This window comes from Argiope bruennichi, chromosome 10 (assembly GCF_947563725.1).
Source record: "Argiope bruennichi chromosome 10, qqArgBrue1.1, whole genome shotgun sequence".
Taxonomy (NCBI): Eukaryota; Metazoa; Arthropoda; class Arachnida; order Araneae; family Araneidae; genus Argiope; species Argiope bruennichi.
The window spans coordinates 72,630,705-72,651,161 of record NC_079160.1 but is presented as its reverse complement, the minus strand read 5'-3'; the positions used below and the strand labels follow the sequence as shown (position 1 = coordinate 72,651,161).

General features: G+C 31.0%; 1 protein-coding gene across 9 annotated transcripts in view; it reads left to right on the top strand.

Annotated features, from left to right (window-relative positions):
• Positions 1 to 20,457, top strand: part of LOC129988041 (spondin-1-like) — a 265,373-nt gene that overhangs the window by 223,680 nt on the left and 21,236 nt on the right. For 7 of the 9 annotated variants that reach the window (XM_056096128.1, XM_056096127.1, XM_056096132.1 and 4 more), the window contains exons 10-11: positions 7,162 to 7,348; positions 18,555 to 18,635. In XM_056096128.1, the coding sequence (XP_055952103.1) occupies positions 7,162 to 7,348; positions 18,555 to 18,635 (268 nt within the window). The remainder of the gene's footprint in view (positions 1 to 7,161; positions 7,349 to 18,554; positions 18,636 to 20,457) is intronic. The other 2 variants (XM_056096131.1, XM_056096135.1) reach the window with 1 other exon arrangement.

Genomic DNA, 20,457 nt, shown 5'->3' with positions numbered 1-20,457 from the left:
CATAGCGTTAGAACTAGACCTGTTTATATAACACTAATATTTAATCAAGAATTTTATTTATAATATTATTTAAGAAAACATATAAATGTTTTGAAGTAACATATAAGAATAACGAATAAAAGTTCTGTTTTTAAAAATTTGATATAATAAAGTTATTTCTATTCATTTATTATAACAAATTTTAATTAATTACACAAATAATTTTTTTTAATCCAGTAAACATATTGTTACGGAACTTCAAATTCTACTACTACTAAGTTCGTAAATTCACTGGTTTCGCTTGTAGTGGGTGCATGGTGTGAAAACAATCAGAAGGCCTCTGTAGTAAACAACTGCGACGTTTATTTAACACGAAGACACTAATACAAAGACGACAAATATGCAAGATATCAGACTACGCAAACATTAGCCCGCAAGTAGTAATCGACCACAGCACACAAAGCGGCCAGACAGAATTCAGCAGGAGAGGGGATCTTCGGAGCTTCGCTGTACGGTCTCTCCAAACGGCTGAAATTCTCCATTGTCTCCTCGCTTTAGCTGTATCCAACTGCCAACTCACTACTACACGACTGGCTACTCCTCACCGGACTCGATGCTGCTTCCACAGTAAACACAAGGACTCGACATTTCAACATTCGCTTGATCTCTACATAACGCTGCACAATTCCACCCTCGCTTCGTTATCCTCTCGACGACTCGTTTCACGACTCAAACTCCGATGATTCTTTGCAGCTTGAAAGTGCCGGTCTTTTATAGTTCCCGGGTGGTGGACCGAGAATATTCGGGACAGTCAGTCGTATCTTGGTTCCTATTGGATAGATCGTTAAAATCCTCGAAGTTTTCAGAAATATCTATTTTGTTACCAAATACGTCGCCAAGCCGCCAAATGGTCGCAAAGTTTGTCACCAAGCTCTGACGCGACACCCGATCAGCACCCAACAGAACTAATCGTAAAACTGTCTTTCCAGTGATTGAACTAACCGTGATGAAAAGCAGCATTACAGGTTTGTAACGATATTAATATTATACATATTAAAAAGATGCGATAATACGTCGGTATTATAAAAAAATCATTTATAAAGTTTTGTCTCAATTCAATTATTTGGATAATACTTTAACTTGAATATAAACAGTGAGTGATAGAGCGACAAAGGCTGTTATCACATTTTGTATAATAACTACATATTGGAAATGTGAATAGACTTGAGAAAACGATTCTGTCGCCAAATCTGAAATTTTGTAAATGCACCAAATTTGAATCAGATTTAAAATGATTAAGATGTAATCAAAATGTCGTAGACTTGGCAGCCCTGACATTCCATTTTTTTTTTTTTTTTTCATTTCTAACCTACGATTATTATTTCACAATAATTTATTTTTATTTTCACAAAATGTTTAAATTATCGATGACAGAATATGGTAATCACGGTCTTAATCCAGGCATAATATCTTGACATTTTTATCTGAATAATTTCCGTTTAGACCAGATAAAAGAATCCAGAATTTTAATATAATAATAATAATAATATCAAAAATATCTTTATTAATCAATATTCAAGAGGTATTTTTATTATTATAATTTTAGATTTGTTTATAACAAGTATCCTTTGGTGGCTAACTGGTTCACAAAGAATACTGGCTGTATTTTCTTTCAATTAAATCTCTTATGCTCAGCTTGATGTTTATGATTCCTCTAGGTCAAATTTTTTATGCATTAAATTGCGCAGAGAATAAATTCGAATTATATTATAAGTCTAATTATTACACCAAATATTTTTTATTCCAAATTATTATTTATTATCATAACAAATTTATAGGTATTTAGCAAATTTTGAGCAGAATTCTTCTCGGATTGTCTTTTTGTTTGTTTATGAGCAAGTGTGCATGGTAAATATAAATTATAAAAAGCAGAAATGGTCTCTTCAAATCTTTCTCGCATACTCTGTAATAAAGATGTTACCACTCTTCCTCCCACAAAAAATTGCGAACTTTAGTTGAGGCAGAGAAACCTGGCAAGCAAAAGTTATGAAATATTAAACCTTGGAGTGAATTTATCATTTTTACTAAATATGTCGTGTTATACTTGGCTAGGTTTTTTTTATTCCTGATATATTTGGCTAATACTACACGAAAATCAAATCTGTGTTTTAAAAGTATTTTTCCTAGCTCTATTAAACTAAGGTTTGACACAGCAATAATTATCGACACAAAGTGACGCCCTAAAATTTAAGTCATTACATTTTTACGTTATCGTGTTTACATGCTTCTGAAAGTGCAGACCGATGGACAGTGAACTTCTGTTTGGATTTGGTTCAAGCTTTGATGGACGTATACACTATAGACGTTAAATGTGTGTACCAAATTTTATTCATCTAGCTCTCTTCGTTTTGTAGCTATCGTATTCGAGCAGCCGAACAGACAGACTTCCTCAGAACAAATTTTGCACAAAATTTCATAAAAATATACAAATTTTGTGTAAACACCACGTACTGAATTTCATCTGTTTAGCTCGAAGCGTTTTTGAATTATCTTTGTCACAAACAGACAGACTGATATATTCCAAAAATGTGTTTTTCGGCCTCAGCGAGATCTAAAATGTAGAGATTCGTCAAAATCTCTAATTCGAATTTTTGCTTTTACGATTACAATACTTTCTTTATACTATGTATACGAAACAGTAGGGGCAGCGGTGACCTGGTGGTAAGGTCTCGGCTCTTGAGCCGTAGGGTTTTAGGTTCGAGACCCGATTCCACCGAAGAACCGTCGTGCAAGGGGGTCTGTTGCACGTTAAATCCGTGAGGGCCAAACGTCCTCCCGCTGGTGTGGCGTGGTGTGTTCAGGTGTCGTCCTCGTCATCTGACCCCGGTTCAAAATGACGAGGTCCGTCCCAAACTAGCCCTAGTGTTGCTTTAAACGGGACGTTAATGTAACTACCTAACCTAACCTACCTAACCTATGAAAAAGTAAAAATTGCCGAAATTCAGGAAAATTGTTAAATTAATTAATTGAAATTAAATTGTTATCATTTAAATAAAAAACATTTTTTAAAAATTTTATACTATTATAAATACTTTGCTGCATTTTAAATGAATTAAAATTTTAATGGAAATTTCAAAGAAATCATTATCCAAAGTATATTTGGGCTAAAATGTGTACCTCTAATCTGAATGGTCTGTGTTGTAGGTCGGTAATCAACATAATTACATGCACACACAGACATGTAATTTCTACTTCATTAGTGATTGAGATAAATCTTTCAATTAAGTAATAATTTTCAGTCATTTTAATGATAATATTAAGAAAATATTTATTTGAAATGCATAATTAATCTTTTAACTAAGCTATGATATTAAGTACTTCTAGAGTTAATGATAATATTTAAGAATTTTTTTATATATATTCTATATATAATAATGGAATTTGTTTGATTTAATCAGCTCGTTAGCTAAAACATAGGGAAAAAAAATCAAAAACCTGTAAGATCTGTAGAAGATCTGTAAGAAAGAAAGATCTGTAAATGATTTCTAAGGAAATAAAAAAAAATTCTTTCTAAAAAGTAAAGTGAAAAATCTCTTCGGTGTTTATTAATACCATTATTAGTAAAAAAATTACGAATTCGTTGATTTTTTTTTTTCTTTTTTCCGTAAAACATTCATTTAATGGAAATATTTTAGTATTTTTCAGATAATGATAGGAGGCTACCGATCGAAGCATAATCTTTTATAACATTTTTTTTTCACTGATCATTAGTTGTGAAATCATTTTGCAAGATATTATCAACTTTGTGAAAAGAATGCATTAAGATTCTAAAACACCGCCCTGCAACCAATACAGAGAAAAAAACAAATTATCTAAGTGGGGGGAAAAGATAATAAATGAAACTGTTGCTTGAAAACTACTCATTAGCGAAGAAATAAAATGAATCACACTTGATGCTCCTAGTCCTTTTTTTCTTTCTTACTCTAGTATTAAATGCGTAATGATTATTAAGAAGGGATTTTAAATTTAAAAAAAAAATGTTTCGATAAAGAGAAATGTATAATGATAATGTCACATGAAAAAAACATGCTACTGATGAAAAACAATATCATTTACTGAAAACACTGTCGAATATTTATTCATCTAATGATAATGTCATTCTCGCTAATTATGTTGTTTTTCAACTTGTGAATTTAAGCTATGTTGAAATAATTATCAATTTTAGATGATTAACCACTGAAATTGTCGAGATAAAGGCATAACATTAGTTGGTGAATTCTTTAACTACCGGGTGGGCAAAAAGTCCGTGAGAACTTTAAAAATTCATAAAACCCTTAAAATTAAACAAAATAAAAAAAAATGGTTTGCAGATTTAGTATCGATAAGTCACGGGATTTTTTTTAGGTAAGAAAAAAATTAATTAAAAAAACAGCCGATAGGTGGCGATGGTATAAACGACTTAGTTGGAAATATGTAAATGAGACAGACGATTATAAATACTTATGCTCTAGATCCAGAATCAATTCTATGCTATGTAATTAAACAAGCATGCTGTATGGAAAAGATAAAGCTTTGTTGGTGAAGCTGTTTTACCTGAACCAGGAATCAGCAGCTGTTGCACTGTGTAAATTCCGACTTCAGAAAAATGTGAAGAATGGGAAAGGACCTTTAACAGTGGCAGACTTCATAAAGCTTGTTCAGCGATTTGAAGAAACTGGATAGCTGGAGGATCGTGTAAGGTTCAGACGAAAAAGTCTAAGGCGGACACGTTCGACACGCGTTGCAGCCGAAATGGAAACATTAGCGTCAGAATTGGCTGCAGGGACTAGCAGTATACAGGAAGCTGGCAGAAGCCAAGTTTCCATTGCTCCTTGATCTCCATATCTGACACCAGCAGCCTTTTGGCTATGAGAAAAATTAAAATACCTAGTATATCGATCCTTCCATTCAATATGTTGCAAATAAAAAATGTAATGCGCCGATAGCTGTCTTGTATACAGGGAGACATGATGCAGTCTGCCGTTGCTGAATTTAGGACACGTCTTCAATGTGTTATACCTGTGGTGGTGGACATATGGAACACATATTGCTATAATAAATGATTTGGTAATATTATTTTTGTTTTTTGCGTGCTTTTTCTTTCACTTATGTGCAAAAGGCCACCTATCGGCTGTTTTTTTAATTATTTTTTTGTTCTTATTTAAAAAAATTCCCCTGACTTATCGGTGTTAAATCTGCAAACCGTTTTTTATTTTCCTCAATTTTACTCGTTTTATGAATTTTTAAAGTTTTTACGGACTTTTTGCCCACCCGGTACATTGCAGCATGTAAATGATCAAAAAGAGTTTTAAAAAAATATATTCCAGGAAGTATTTAATTTTGTTTGCATATTTTTATCCTTAATTTCTAAGCATATTTAGATTAATATAATCTTATATGTAGTATCTAATGCAGCATTTAGAATAGTGCCATTATATGCAATATCAAATCTTTTTTATAATGTAGTGAAAAAGCTTATATGATAGCATATTTTTATTGAATAAAAAGTAGTGGCAACAAAATAGAATGTATTTCTCAAACGATGTATTTTCACACTGACCAGCCTAACAATAACATTTTACAATTAGTTGCGGTGGGATAAATTATGTCATTAAGACGAATATACATTTTTGACATTAGTAGTACACGAAGTCGCACCATGTTCAAGTAGGATTAAGTTGTGTCATTAGAACTAATATTTCTCACTAATTATAAAATATGTTATTATGGGAATTTTTCATCATTGTATCTTTGGCCCATTTCTTTTTCTCTGCCAACTTTTAATAAAAATTCTTATTTGATTGTACTGATAATGGCCTTGCTTTTTGTTTAGTTAGAATACTGGGTTTTATTTTACAATATGATCAAGGCATTTGCTTGTTCATCAATGCTTTAACTTCAAACTGACGCAATAATAATTTAACGGTACGACACATTTCAAGCCTTGATCTAATTTTTATATTCTTAAAGGCGGGTAACATAAAAAGAGACAAAGGTATTTTTAAGCACTACTAACTATTATAGGTGGTGTGAAAAAATGAAAGATGCAGTCGTCAAGCCTTTAACGAGGGACATGCTATAAAGAGTATTATATCATATAGGATATCGAGTGTCATTAACTGTCACAATGAGTGAAAATATATGAAGATCAATCGAAAAGTTACTTGCTTTAATTTGTAACAATTTTCGATGAAAGGTTATTTTGATAAATGTTGTGGCAACACTTTAAATATTCATGTGCATCGAAGCTTTTACGCGTCAATTTTAGTTTGATAATCAATCGTAAACATGTCTTGATAGATGCAAGTGGCTCCAAATTAGAAATGCATGTAGTAATTCTCTTTTTGAGGAGAGAGAAAATGTAATAGCGGTAAAATTTATTAGCAGTCTCATGAAGTGTAGGATGAAAATGCAATGTCACATCAAGCTATAGCGATGTAGTTCAACATGTTTGAGAATGGGCTTATAGACTTGAACGCGAGGAAAAATCCTCAACTGCAACAAATTCTGCCATTGATGCACCGTTAATGTCGATATACGGGTTTTCTTAGCCAAAATCATTGAAAGACTTGTACCACATGTTGAAAAATGTTTAAATAACGGGGGTAATTATATCAAAAAGCAGATTTTATATTGAAATACTAGCAAGGATATTTATGATTCTGATCCTGTTTCATTAAGCATTGGGACAAATTTTTATAGCCTTTATATTTAGAATATTTATGACTCTGTGATGTTATTTTTTAAGGAATTAGTTACCTAATCTTATAATTAATTTCTGCTTTCGAATTTTTATTTCTTAATATTGAGTGGCTGTTTTAATTCTGCCTCAGCAGATGATATCTAAACTATGAGACATAGACATATACTTCAAGTCGGAAAAAATCCTTTCAATGATGTAAAAATTTCTACTCTATATCATCAGTATATGCAAGCTGAATAAAGGAAGAACGAATTTTAAATTTTTATTCTGACTATAAGTTCCTTTAACCATACTTGGTAAAATATTCTCCACCCTGACATATGTTGGATTACTTTTCTTTTTCTTGTTTTGTTTTAACATATTCGATAATTTTTGGAAAAATTTTATTTACAATTTGTAGAAGCAATAAATTGAATATCACTCTTATTTTGCGTTTTTAGAGATGTGAGTTGTCGAACTTCTGACTGGGGCGAATGGTCCGAATGCAGTGTCACCTGTGGCAAGGGTCTTCGCACGCGCAGTCGCAAGTACTTGGACAGCCGAGCTCGAAAGACATGCGCCTTGGAACTGATGGAGAAAGAAACATGCATGGGCATGAAGCCCGTGTGCGAACCAGATCACAGACCGGTAAGTGGAAATTTTACTTATATGACAAATTTTTACTTATTTTTCGTATTATATTGTTTAGATCGGTATATTCATCCAATAACAGTGTTTCAGACCATTACTGCTCTTTCCTGATTAGAATTGTTGAGAGTTATTATTTGTAAGAGTTACTTGATTGTTACTATAATATTGATTCTTTTAAGAATTCTTAAAACATATTTATTAATCTTGGATTTTTTTAAATTACTGGAAGAAAAGGATTTAATTCTTTTGTTTTACGTTCACCGGTTGTTTTTAATAATCACTCTTAAGAAGCCAACACTTTGGAACGATTTAAGAAAAAGACGTTCAAATACTTCCTTCTTCATAGTCTTCCAAACTTGAAAATGGAGTTTGACCTGTAAGAAGGTTTTACTGTGTGAACATACTTCACACTGTAAAACCTCTTTCTGTCACTAACAAGTATCAAATGTATCAAGTATGTTTTAATTCTTTTACGAATGGAAGTATCAAATTTATTCAATACTATTTGTTGCTGGTTTGTAACCAAAATGCTTCTGAATTCCAAATGGAAGATGCAGTTAGACTTTTAGACATAAATAAAATAAAAACATCTCGAAACCTCTGGTTATCACTAACTGACTATCACTATAAGACTGGTTATCACTAACTGGTTATCTGGTTATCACTATAAGACTGGTTATCACTAACAAACAGAAAAACAAAGGTGGTTTTAGTTTATTTCTGGACTGGACATAGCAGATTTATATTTACATTTTATCTTCAATTGTTGCTAGAAGAGCAACTATAAATGAACTTCCAATGCAACAATCTATAGCAGTCTGCTGTATTTTCTCAGATGATTAAATTTCAGTGCTTAACGTTTGCAGTTTTTCCAAACATCTATTCTTTAATTATCGGTATTACTTGGTCAAATAACTCATGTTCACCATTTTGCATTTTTAAACTCCTATACATTTTATCTACTCATTTAAATTACGTCGATATTTTAATGTACATTTTTACATCTGTCATTTTATCACAAATTTATTATTCTTTTAAATTGATATGACTTAATTTTATTTGAGCAATTTTCATTAAACCTTTATTTGGTACAGTTTAATCGCATTTATAAATATTACAGCATAAAAAAATTCAAAAGAAGAGTCAAACATTAAAAGCGCGAAAAAGGTATTTCATACTTATAATCCATGAATTATAGAATCTTTTCAATGACCACTTTAAGACTTCAGAAGGAGATAAAATCTTCTACATACGTTTATAGAGTAAATAGAAAATGATAAACCATCTTATTGAAAATTGTACATTTCGAATCTTAATATAAAAATAAGAGATAATAGTCACGAAATACGGATATTTGGTATAAATCTAGTATTTTTATTTATTCTACCCTGAGAATATATAATTTGGATGCTTTTTTTCCGACAAATTATAACCATACGGTGACACAGAACTACAATTGTGATCTCAAAATCACATATAAAATTCTTATATTTAAGTCATTGCTTTTATAAGCTATTGTGTTTATATGAATGCGAAAGTATAAGTCAATAAACGGCCGATTCTTTGAGAGATTTGATTTAAAATTTTATTAAAATCTACAATTTTAGATGCTAATATCTGTATATTGAATTTTATGTATCTAGTTCTTTACGTTTTATAATTATGGAGTCCACTTTTAACTGAAAAGACAAGAGATATCCTCTGAATAGACTTCGTTTGAAATGTGTTAGAAATCGACAAATTTGGTTTTAAATCCATATATCTAATGGCATCGATCTAACTCAAAGAATTTTTGAATTGTCATGTTCACAGCTAGACAGATATGATGCCAAAAATTGGTTTTTCAAACTCAAGGGAGGTCGTCAAAATCTCAAATTCAAATCTTTTGGTGATTACAATATTTTCTCTATACTTCGTATATGAGAAGATAAAAAAAAGCTGTACTTGTTACCAAATATTATTTTGAGGTGCCTTTAGATAGCTTTTCCAAAAAAAAACATTGCACTCCAAGAAAATGACATTCAATATTTCCAGTGTAAACTGATAAACATGTTCGGGAATTCCAAACTGTTTTTAAGGTTTTTTGCTACACCCGACTATATCTATAAAAACAGATTTTCTTATCGCATTTCTAAAGAAATATCTTCCTACCCTCCAATAATAATGTTTTGGTCGATAAGGGAGGTCTTTGACCCGAAACGGGGCTCAGTCATCTTGTCCCCGGGTCAAAAGCATAAAAATGCATATTCATAAAAAGACGAGGAATGTATTCCTGGTTTCAGCCGTAAAATACTACCTACTTTAGAACTACTTCAGACGTTTATGTTTGAGGGAGTCTATCTGTATTAAATTCTTAAGTTGAAGCTATAAATAGGTTGGGTTAAATGCTTTAGTCAGTGACATCTCAGGTTAATAGCATGATTTAGCCATCGATGTGTTTTATTATGTTCAGTAAAACAATCCTAAATAATAAATCGTTAAAAAAATGATGATTTTGTCCAGGATTTTATTTTTATTAATTGAGATTCTTCATGAGGAAGCTCTTTACTTAAAGCTAAAATTGAATAATTTGTTGATTCTCTGTACGTTGCGCTCGTGATATCTGAAAACTTTACACTTTGTGAAGTAATCCAATAATATTACTTTAATGAATCCTTTAATAAAATGACAATTACGATGTAATTCTTAGATGTGAATTCGACGTAATTGCGGATATAAATATAAAAATACATTAAAAGAAGAAAATTAAAATCTGCTATCGCAAATTTCAAGTTATCATGTGAGAACATTTCTTTTTTAAGTCATCCGACAGATCCATCCATCAATCCGACAGAAAACATGATGTTCTCACATGACTCATATTTCGCAATCAGAAACATTTTGAAAAGCGATGATTTTTGACCAACTCAAAATCAGTTGGAGTTCTAAAATTTATTTCTGAAGGCCAAATTTTTTTACCTTGAAAAACCAGTTTATACCGGTTTTAAACAATCGCGTGATTATTTTATTACGCATGCTTCGATATTTAGAAAACGATGCATTTGCGCCATGTTTTAACTTTTTTTTTTTGGCGATAAGCCGCCAAATGTGTCAACCTTCTTTATCATTTTCTAATAATCCTAAAAGCAAAAAATTAATTCCCCAAAAGTGATAAATTGCCAATTATCTGCCCGTGCATTTTGAGGCTTTGAAAACCCCCAAACCAAAACAACGTTATGTTCTCACATGATAATATTCTGAAATCCAGAGAATTAGTAAATATTTTTTTACGAAATGGTAGCATTTAGTTTTTATTTTCTAGCATATGAAATATGCTCGCTGAAGTACATAAAAACAAACGTACGAAAAGTATTATAGTCATCAAAAAATTTGAACTCGAAATTTTGACGAAACTGCACCTCTTCTTTAATACTTCAACACCTCTCTAATCTCGAAAAATACAATATTTTTTTTTAATTTTGTCATCTGTGAAAAGGCTTTGTGCTGGCAGGATTAAATTTGATATGCGATCTTTACACCAAATTTATAAGCTTCTAGCAAATTTCGTACGAAAGTCATTCAGGGAGAGTCTGTTTGTCCGGCTGTCCAAAGTTAACACAATAACGAAAAAACGAAAAATGCTAAATGAATAAAAATTAGCACAAGATTTAATATCTTACACCTATCAAATTTGAAACCAAATTCTTCAAAAGGACCCTCTGTCTGTCTGTACTTTCACAAGAAAAGAAATGAAATCATTCAAAAACACAATGAATTAAATATAATAAATTCTTTCACTATAATCGTAGTTTTGTGTGTCATTTTGGTTTAAATTTGTTGGAAAACAAAACTTCCAAAATACACATTCAGTGTTCTGGTACTTCTGTATTAACCGCATTCCAGCGAATAATCGCAAAAATTCGCCAAAAATGGTACGCCTATATGCTTTTTCGTAACGATTTTTCGCTAGTGCCATGCGGTTAATAATAACAAGAACATTTATTAGAGAAAGAGAAAATTTCGAGAAAACCACTCCCGCTGGCTTTTATTATTATTATCATGAGAATTATTCAAGTATAATTTATTTATGAATTTTAGCTTTTTAAGTAGGTAATTAATAAATTATTGGAGAATACATGTGAGGCTAATTAATAATTTTTCCATATCTGAGTCAAATGTACATTAAGTTATCTTTTTAAACATTTAACTAAAATTTAATCTTTTATAGAAAGTTATAATTTGGCGCAATTTCGTAACGAATCCATAATTATCTGTTTTCCGCGGTATTTTAATTGAATTTAAGTAATAACTATGTATCCACCGATCAGAAAATATCTAATCTGAATGTAGAGAAAACTAATTGATTAATGGGTAAATGCTCGACAAAACTTATGACAGTTAGTTAGTTATTTTTATCAAAAGAAATAACTGTTTCAGTTATTCAGTATTGATTTTTAATTCCGTCTTCTTAAAACATGTGATATCCATTAAATCTTTCAAACACAATGCTATGTTTAAGACTGAGCTAAAAGCTGATTTAAGTCCATTTAGCAAAATAAGATTTTACTAAGTTGAAAACATACCTTTTTTATTTCTTGTTTGGATTTCAAAAACTTAATGAATGCACTTAACACAGCGAAAAGAATTTAGTTTTCAGAAATAAGTTTTTACCAATTAAGTTATTTTCTTCTTATACCAAAATATGTTTAGGGATTTGCAAATTCAAAATTCATTTATATGCAGATTTTTTATAACTTTAGGGTCACCTTTAAACAATGTTTACTGAAAAGGTGCAAATAAATAAGTTATATTTGTAGGTATAAATTATTTTTATTTAATGGGGAAATTTCTTTAATTGTGATTTAGGTTTAAAGATTTAAGTAAATGTTTAAGTAAAGTAAAATCTCTCTCTCTCTCTCTCTCTCTGTGTGTGTGTGTGTGTGTGTGTGTGTGTGTGTGTGTGTGTGTGTGTGTGTGTGTGTGTGTGTGTGTGTGTGTGTGTGTGTGTGTGTGTGTGTGTGTGCGCGCGCGCGCGTACATGCGTGCGTGCGTGACACCAAAGTTTTTGACCTATAACTACCAAATTTGTTGCATACATACCTCAAATGAAGAATGTTTTCAAAGTTTTAATTAATTTAAAAATTAAGCTGAATTTTCATGTTTCTCCATTACAGTTTCGAATATATTAATGGCTTTAATACACAATAATAAATTTTAAATTCATTTCACAATTTAAAGAAACTGTCTTTTATCGATACTGAGTTAATAACTGTGCAATTTTTGTCCTAAATTTTAGCAATTTTTTAAAAATATTTTTTTGTTTAGTTTGGAACATAAAGATCAATCCATTTTCATTGTTTTGATCAAGTATTTAATTTCGTTATTTTCTTTCCATTTCTGAATATATAAAGAAGAAGAATTATGTTTAATATCTGTATAATTCATATAAGAATAAAAGTGAAGTCACAATACCTAAAATATTATCATATAGATGAACCGCACATTTATATCTTTTGTAGGTTATGATGTCGTGGGACTGCTCTCTGTTAGATAAGTTCACATAATGAACAGAATATATGTAAGATAATTAAAATAGTGCTGATTTAATATATGCCAATTTGGAAAAAACATGGACATGAAATTATATTTAGCCTCTTCAGTCCTGACTTTTTTAAAACTGGTTTAAAAATTTGATTTCTAGATCTTTTACCTTTGTTACATCTCAATAGTTTGTGGGAAAAAATATTTGCTGATCAAACAATTTTAAGTCCCCTAATTTTAAGGTACACATATGTGTACCTTGGGTCTTAAGCAAGCTAAAGCATACTCGACAAAAAAAAAATCGTTAATTTTCCTGGTTACTTCATATATATACTTTTCTTAATTCTAAGGCCTTATAAATGAAAAAAGTACAAAATTTATTATATTAATAATCTATTAAACCTTATTTTGAAGGAAATTTCATTTTTTTGAAATATTACGTAAGTAGATATTGCATTTTGAGCACTTGACTCTTCTCCTAGAGTTACCTGCATTTTGATACATACTTATCGTCCATGTAATGTTGTAGATGGCTTAACATATCTAGTCTTATTTCTTTTTAATTGGGAAGGGACAATTTTTCTTGCTCTTTTAGAGATATTTTCACCAGATAGTGGTAATGAAATCTCCAATGGTCTTGTAGTTGCATTTCCATCATTTGATGACCCTTTGAAAGCTTATAAGCCAGTTAACAGCTGCGCTACATGGGCAATTGATTTTGCATTGTGGTCATGTTATTCGGCTGCGAACCACAAGGTCCCAGGTTCTATTCTAGCCCATACCAATTGCATACTGGTAACATGCAAAATAATGGTCGATGCCTCCCATTTTATATTCTTTTACAAAAGCAGATTATTTTATATCAGCTTTTTGTTTCAATTATTTTGTCTATCTTCTGCCTAGTTCAATTGACTCATTATCTATACAAGTGGATAATAGTCATGGATTTATTTCTTTCTACTTGACAAGGCACATTTGACTATCGTCTGTGACCCATTCATCCTATCTGCCAGGTTTCATTATTTTTGACACATGAGACATTCTATTGCTTCCCCTAACATCACTTTTGCCTAAACGCTCAATAACCTCCTTTTGAGTTAAAGCCACTTGACATGAAAAAAATATTATTAGCTTATAAAATTCTGTATATTCTATACATGATGTCGGTTTGAAATATCAGTTACTGACTACAAGACAGCTATAAAATTAAATTTTTTACTAAAGTTAAAAAATCAATATTTTTAAATTTATATTTTATTACATTACAGAGCATAAGAATTATTCATTATAAAAAGATATACAATATATTCAAGGACAAGAAATGACAATTTGAAAACAAGAGCTCAAAAGATAAGCAGCGCAATGGATCGCAAGCAGTCAGAAAACGGGCGCGAAAACGCCCGAGGTACACATATGTGTACCTTAGTTAAATTTGTATTTTCACCGATTCTATTATAGATAACAAGATATAATTTGGTAATGACTTTAACCAGACACTTAGTATTTTATAAAAAACATATACAAGCGTTTATTTTAATAATAAATATTGAAAAATGCACTTATATTTGCTGTGTTTTCTGTTCAACGCCATTTTCGTTATGTCTCTAATTAATAGCGATGGATATGAAAAAAATATCGAACTGTAGTGCTATTTATTGATGCAAAATGGAAGCTACATTTATAAACGTTGAAATGTATGCATTATTTCGTCAACATTTAACTTTACCGGATAAGAAGAATGAGAAAAGTTGAAGGTACACATATGCGTACCTCTGGACTGAAGAGGCTAAATAACTTGAGGGAAATTAAATATAACCAATAACCCCCGAACAACATCAGGTTACCAATGGTAACTTGTACTCAATAAAGAAGCCCTTTCAACAAAACTAAAATATAATAATAGCATTGATACTTTTCATATTACCTGTCAGTCCTTGTTTTATTATAGGGCATTGCAAATACGTGAATTAGATGTCGCTGGATGATTAAAAGGATTCTTATTTCCAGGAAAATATAGCAATGACCAGATCACAATAATACATGTTACAAAACAATTTGATGCAAATACTGGTCATAATTTTTTTTGTGTGACTGACTTTATTATGCTTGATATTATTTGCGGAGTTCGGTATTAAGACACATCGAGAGGTCCAGACCTCGGTCTGGGTGATTTCGTATAAATTGTCTATCATTCCAACGAGACTACTCCTGCTTATACTTATAGGTATTAGAGGATGTTATATTAAAAGTGGTTTCTTTCTTTTTTCTTACAGAAGTCTTATGATAAAAGTCTTTTCTAATGAGTTCTTTAGAGATATAAGTTATAGCTATCAGCCAATTACATGTATATAAAAAGATCAATAAAAAATATGACATATTTATGAATATAAAGAAATTGTTGATTACTGCTGTGTCTTTTCTGAGGTAAAATAATTTTGATGTTTCTGATATTTTTATCACATTTGGGCATTTTAATTATCAAAAATATTCACTTAATGTTATTTTTACACAAGCTAAAATAATAGACAAGAAAATAAGAATAAAAATTTTGAAAGGTAATTAAATTGAAATTTAGGGAAAAAATATTCGATGATTGTGGGAAAAAATGCTATCTTTAGAGAATATCAAAAACTCTCAAATATTTCGTTGTCGTTATTTTCTTTTGTTATATACAGGGTGGTCCAAAAAAACTTCCCCTATATATGAAGCCCTAGCGGCTTATCCGCTCAACCAATCGAACCAAAATTTCAGACATGGTTGTTTGAAGGTATGCGCTGGAGATTGTGATGATTCTAAACAACGCAGAGCTCACGGTTACGGTTACAGTGAGAGAATTTTGAAATTTTCGAATGGCAACACCCACTTTTTCCTTGCTCAAATTGATCAGCGTATTGAAAAACCACAAATGGCGTTGGAACGATTAGCGTGTGACAAAAATTGCCGCCGTAAAGCATTTGCAAAGAAGAGCATTATAAAGGACTAATGACAACACAGAGAGGAAAGAGAAAAAAAGCATTTTAATGGAATGGAAAGTTATAATTACAGGTTTTCAACGTGTTCACCTTCGCAGACGATAATGCATTGCATTCGGGAGATTGTGGACGACAATGCCGAACGTAACATGAAAGGAGGAATCTGCATAACTTCACGTGTTATGGCATCTTGCAATTCTGACACATCTCATGGATTAGGCGTGTACACCTTAGATTGCAGATAACCCCAGAACCAAAAATCCATAGGAGTGAGTCGGGGGATCGTGGTGGCCACGAAACTGCAAAGAGATGCAAGAGATTACTATAGACGACTCTATCACCAAAGTGTTGTTGCAGCACTGGTCGAACACATTGGGCGACGTGTGGAGGAGCCCCATCTTGCATCCATACAATGTCCCTAATGACATTTCGTTGCTGCAATTCAGGAATAACGGAATTCTGCAACTTTGATCAATTTGAGCAAGGAAAAAGTGGGTGTTTCCATTCGAAAATTTCAAAAGTCTCTCACTGTAACCGTAACCGTGAGCTCTGCGTTGTTTAGAATCATTAAAATCTCCAGCGCATAACTTCAAACAACCATGTCTGAAATTTTGGTTTGATTGGTTGAGCGGATAGGCCGCTAGGGCTTCATATATAGGGGAAGTTTTTTTTGGACCACCCTGTATATATATATACATAAAAGAAATTTTCTTCTATACATATATTCTTCGTAATATATATCATGTATACGTAAGATTTTCATTTTATAAATGTATTAGACCATCACTATGGAAAATACAAGATTATTTCTGTTCTAAATATAAGCATAGATGCATTTATGTCACATTTTCTATTATACCAAATTACAGTATCTTCCTTGTCAAACTACAGTGTCTGTGAATTCTACTTTAAAACATTTTTCCCCTTCACTGTATTATCACTTCAAAGAACTTCTTTTTCTATTGCTGTAATTATAGTCGGAAAAAAGAAAATAGACAGATTAATTGCAGAGTGTAAAAAAATATATTTTTATAAATTTCAAAGTGTTCTTGGCAGTTTATTGAGGATTTTTTTTCACTAGAAATGTCTTTCAAACTAGAAATTAAAAAAAAAGTGAATTTCATTCTTCGTTATAATTTATAATCGGTAGTATTCGACATATTTTCTGAAGTGCATTTAAAGATATCAACGAACTTTTAAAAAATTGTTAATTGTTAAGGATTGAAGATACTTTGAAAACAATAAATTTGGTTTCTATTTCAGAAATTTTCAATGTTTTATTTGTAGAAGATGTTTGAAAATTTTGTATTTCATTTTATATAATCGATTCCATTACTGGCATGTATTGTAAAAAAATGAAATTGTATTTTCCACCATTCTGAGAACTTAATCTAAAAATTAAAATCAACTCAATAATATGCCTAAAAAAAGGAGAGAGAAAGAATTGCCTATAACAAGGAGAGAAAATAAAATAGTATATTATTGCAAATCTGTAATATTGTTTCCCAGCATAGTCTCAGTGTCAGGATAGACATTTGCAAATATTTTTAATGAAGTGTAAATGGATGCCAGATCAATGCCCAGTCTTAGCGATAAAGTTGTCGACGAATTTGGTTATAAAAATAAATATTCTAGAAAATACAAGGATTTTGGCAATATCTTTATTAAGAAGCGTGATCCATAGATCCTTCCGGAAAAAATCGATGTCGTGTTAAAAAAAAATGTAAATGAAAGAAACTTATATGAATCATTCGAATAATTTTTTTTTTGGAATGATAATCAAAAAGCAAAGTTTACTCGGAATTTTTTGGTGTTGTTACGATGGTTTATACCGATGGCTTATACTAATATCGATTTCTATTTGCTCATGTGCAAATTTCTGCGATTGCTTTTTTTGTGTATATTTCAACTGTTTCTTGCTACCTATATTCCTTTATGGAAGAGATAAACAAACCCCGACCAAGTCAAAGGCCATACGGATGTACTAAATGACGTCGCCACAAAGCAACCTCACCTAGCAGAAAGACACGGGCGACACTTATCAATACCAAAAACTGGAAACTGACATAAATTCCAAAGCCCATTAAGGCAACACACCAAATATCTCAAATAGAGTAATAGGTATCAAATCATATCTACATAAAAGACACAAGCTTTTCTGTAAATAGGTAGTCAAACATAAAAACAGTGTCCTAACTACACAATAATAATAGTTGTACCATGAAAGTTATAATGCAATAATAGCTATACAATAAAGTTATTTAATTCACAAAAAAATTTAACAGTCACTCAAGTTCAATTGATAAAAGTTGAGAAATAATATCGATACATCCGTTTGAATAAAAAAATCAATACCCGTTGTCGAGATTATTGAATTTCTTGAACTGTGCACCCGCAGAAAGATTTTTTTTAACAATATTTTATCACACGCATCAAAAAATTTCCCTGTACTAGATGTTACATCATACTTATTATTTTATGGTTTTTTTTTCGAAAGCTATCTATAGTTGAGGTATGATTTTTTAATAAATTTTTTATGTTCTCTAATCAGGGATTCTCGCTGAAACAAATTCATATCGGCTTTTTAAAACATTCTGTATTTATGAAATTTCTTGTATTACGTAAAATGCAGCTCCTCTTTCTCATGTTTATTCAAAGTTTAAATAACAAGTAAAGAGTACTGGTGCAATAAACTTGATTCTGTTTTTCAGCGTAGGAGGAATGGTAGGCGAAAGTTCAAGGACGATGTAAGACAGAACGAACAAGCAATTCCAGAAACCACCATTCAATCAGTATACAACTATTTAAGTTTTACTGTAGAAAAGACCTTATCCTATTTAACTAACAAATAAATCTCTAACCTTGTTTTAGTGTGAACGCTAACGAATTGTCTTTCACTAATTTACCATTAACGACAGCATGGAATGAAAATTTACTGATGCATGACCTTATTTAGAATTTAAGTTTTTCTCTTTACTATCAAGTTATTTTGATACATTTCTGGGAGACCAAATTTCACTCGGTAGTTTTTTTTTGTAAATGTATGGTTTTTTTTTTTTTTTTGAGAAAATATTTAGATACGAATCACAAACTAATTACATATGAATATTTTTCAATCTTACCTCATCTCACATCCATCACAAAGTTTTTAGGTACTAATAGGCTATCATCCTATGGCAACAATGCAAGTACCACAAATATTTATGAGATGACGCCATATGACATTGTCAGCATGAGAGCAGGTGGAAAAAGACTCTAATAGTTAGTTATAAAAGAATGTTTTTGTGTGTATCAAATCACGCTTTTTCAAGAAAAACACCTCTGTAGATAAACTTAAAAAGCAAAACCTTATCTAAATATAAAATTTGATCCATATCGTTCGAGCCATTTCGGAGATACACGAAATATATATATATATATATACAGACACACAATAATTGCTAGTTTAAAGTTATATGATTTCTCCTTTTATTTATTTAAATCCAGCTATAATCCTCTCAATCGAATGATTCACGCCTTCAATGCTCACATGTATCGGATATCAGAGTTAGAAATTAAAATTACACTATTTCAAAACATCTCTAGTTCAGTAGAGCCTTAATAATAACTTCAAATGATAGAGGAACTAATGAGGTCCAATGAAAAAGAAAACAAAAACATACTTTAAAATATCTCCCAACACGAAAAAAATGGCATTGGTATAACTTATCTGATCAAGAATTTATAGAAATCACAAATAAGATTTCAAAATATAAATTTTCATTTGAATGGGGAGTAGCCCCAGTAATTTGGTCTAAGAAACAAAGAACTCAGAAACGATTGCGGACAGTTGGACAACTCAACATGTCCTATTTTAGTATATCATTAGTAACTTGTAAATCTGCATCTTTACCAATTCATCGAGGGTCTAATCTATCTCGGAGAGTCCTTGAGCATTATTATTTTGAAGAGCAAAATACCACCAGCTTTAGAATGACAGTTACTTGTGACTTGTTACCTTCAATACTTAAGAATTCTGCGTTGAAGATTCACAATATTTCGACGAAATAAAAATTGATAGGCACTCAGAGTGCCATAAAGTTTTATTATAAAGTCATTGGAAAAGCAATGAAAGAATGCTGGAAGATAGGCGCATTTCACTTCGGAGCCAATTTCTAGTAAATTTATTATATCTTCGCTTAGTCTAACAATTTAACTTTGTTGGATTTCTAAAATTATTACTTTAAAAGGCAACAGGTCAAGAATATCAATGCACATTCATTCTGATTTTTTACGGTCAGCATAAAAGTATTTCGTTCAGAGTTTTATTTATAAAACTGGTCGTCACGTTGAAAATTATCCGTTTTCTCAACTGATATGAAGTGAATATGTTTGATAAAACGTGATATTTCTCAACATTTTTATCTTTGTTTTTCATTAATTGTCTTATTAGCACACATGTATATTGTACAATATTGTATGACATTAAACAATATTCGCAATATTGTATATAATATTATTAGATAATATAATATACCGTCACCTAATATTGGACAACAAGCTTTGCTAATTTGATGATTTATTGCAATCATTAATTGTCTTATTAGCACACATGTATATTGTACAATATTGTAT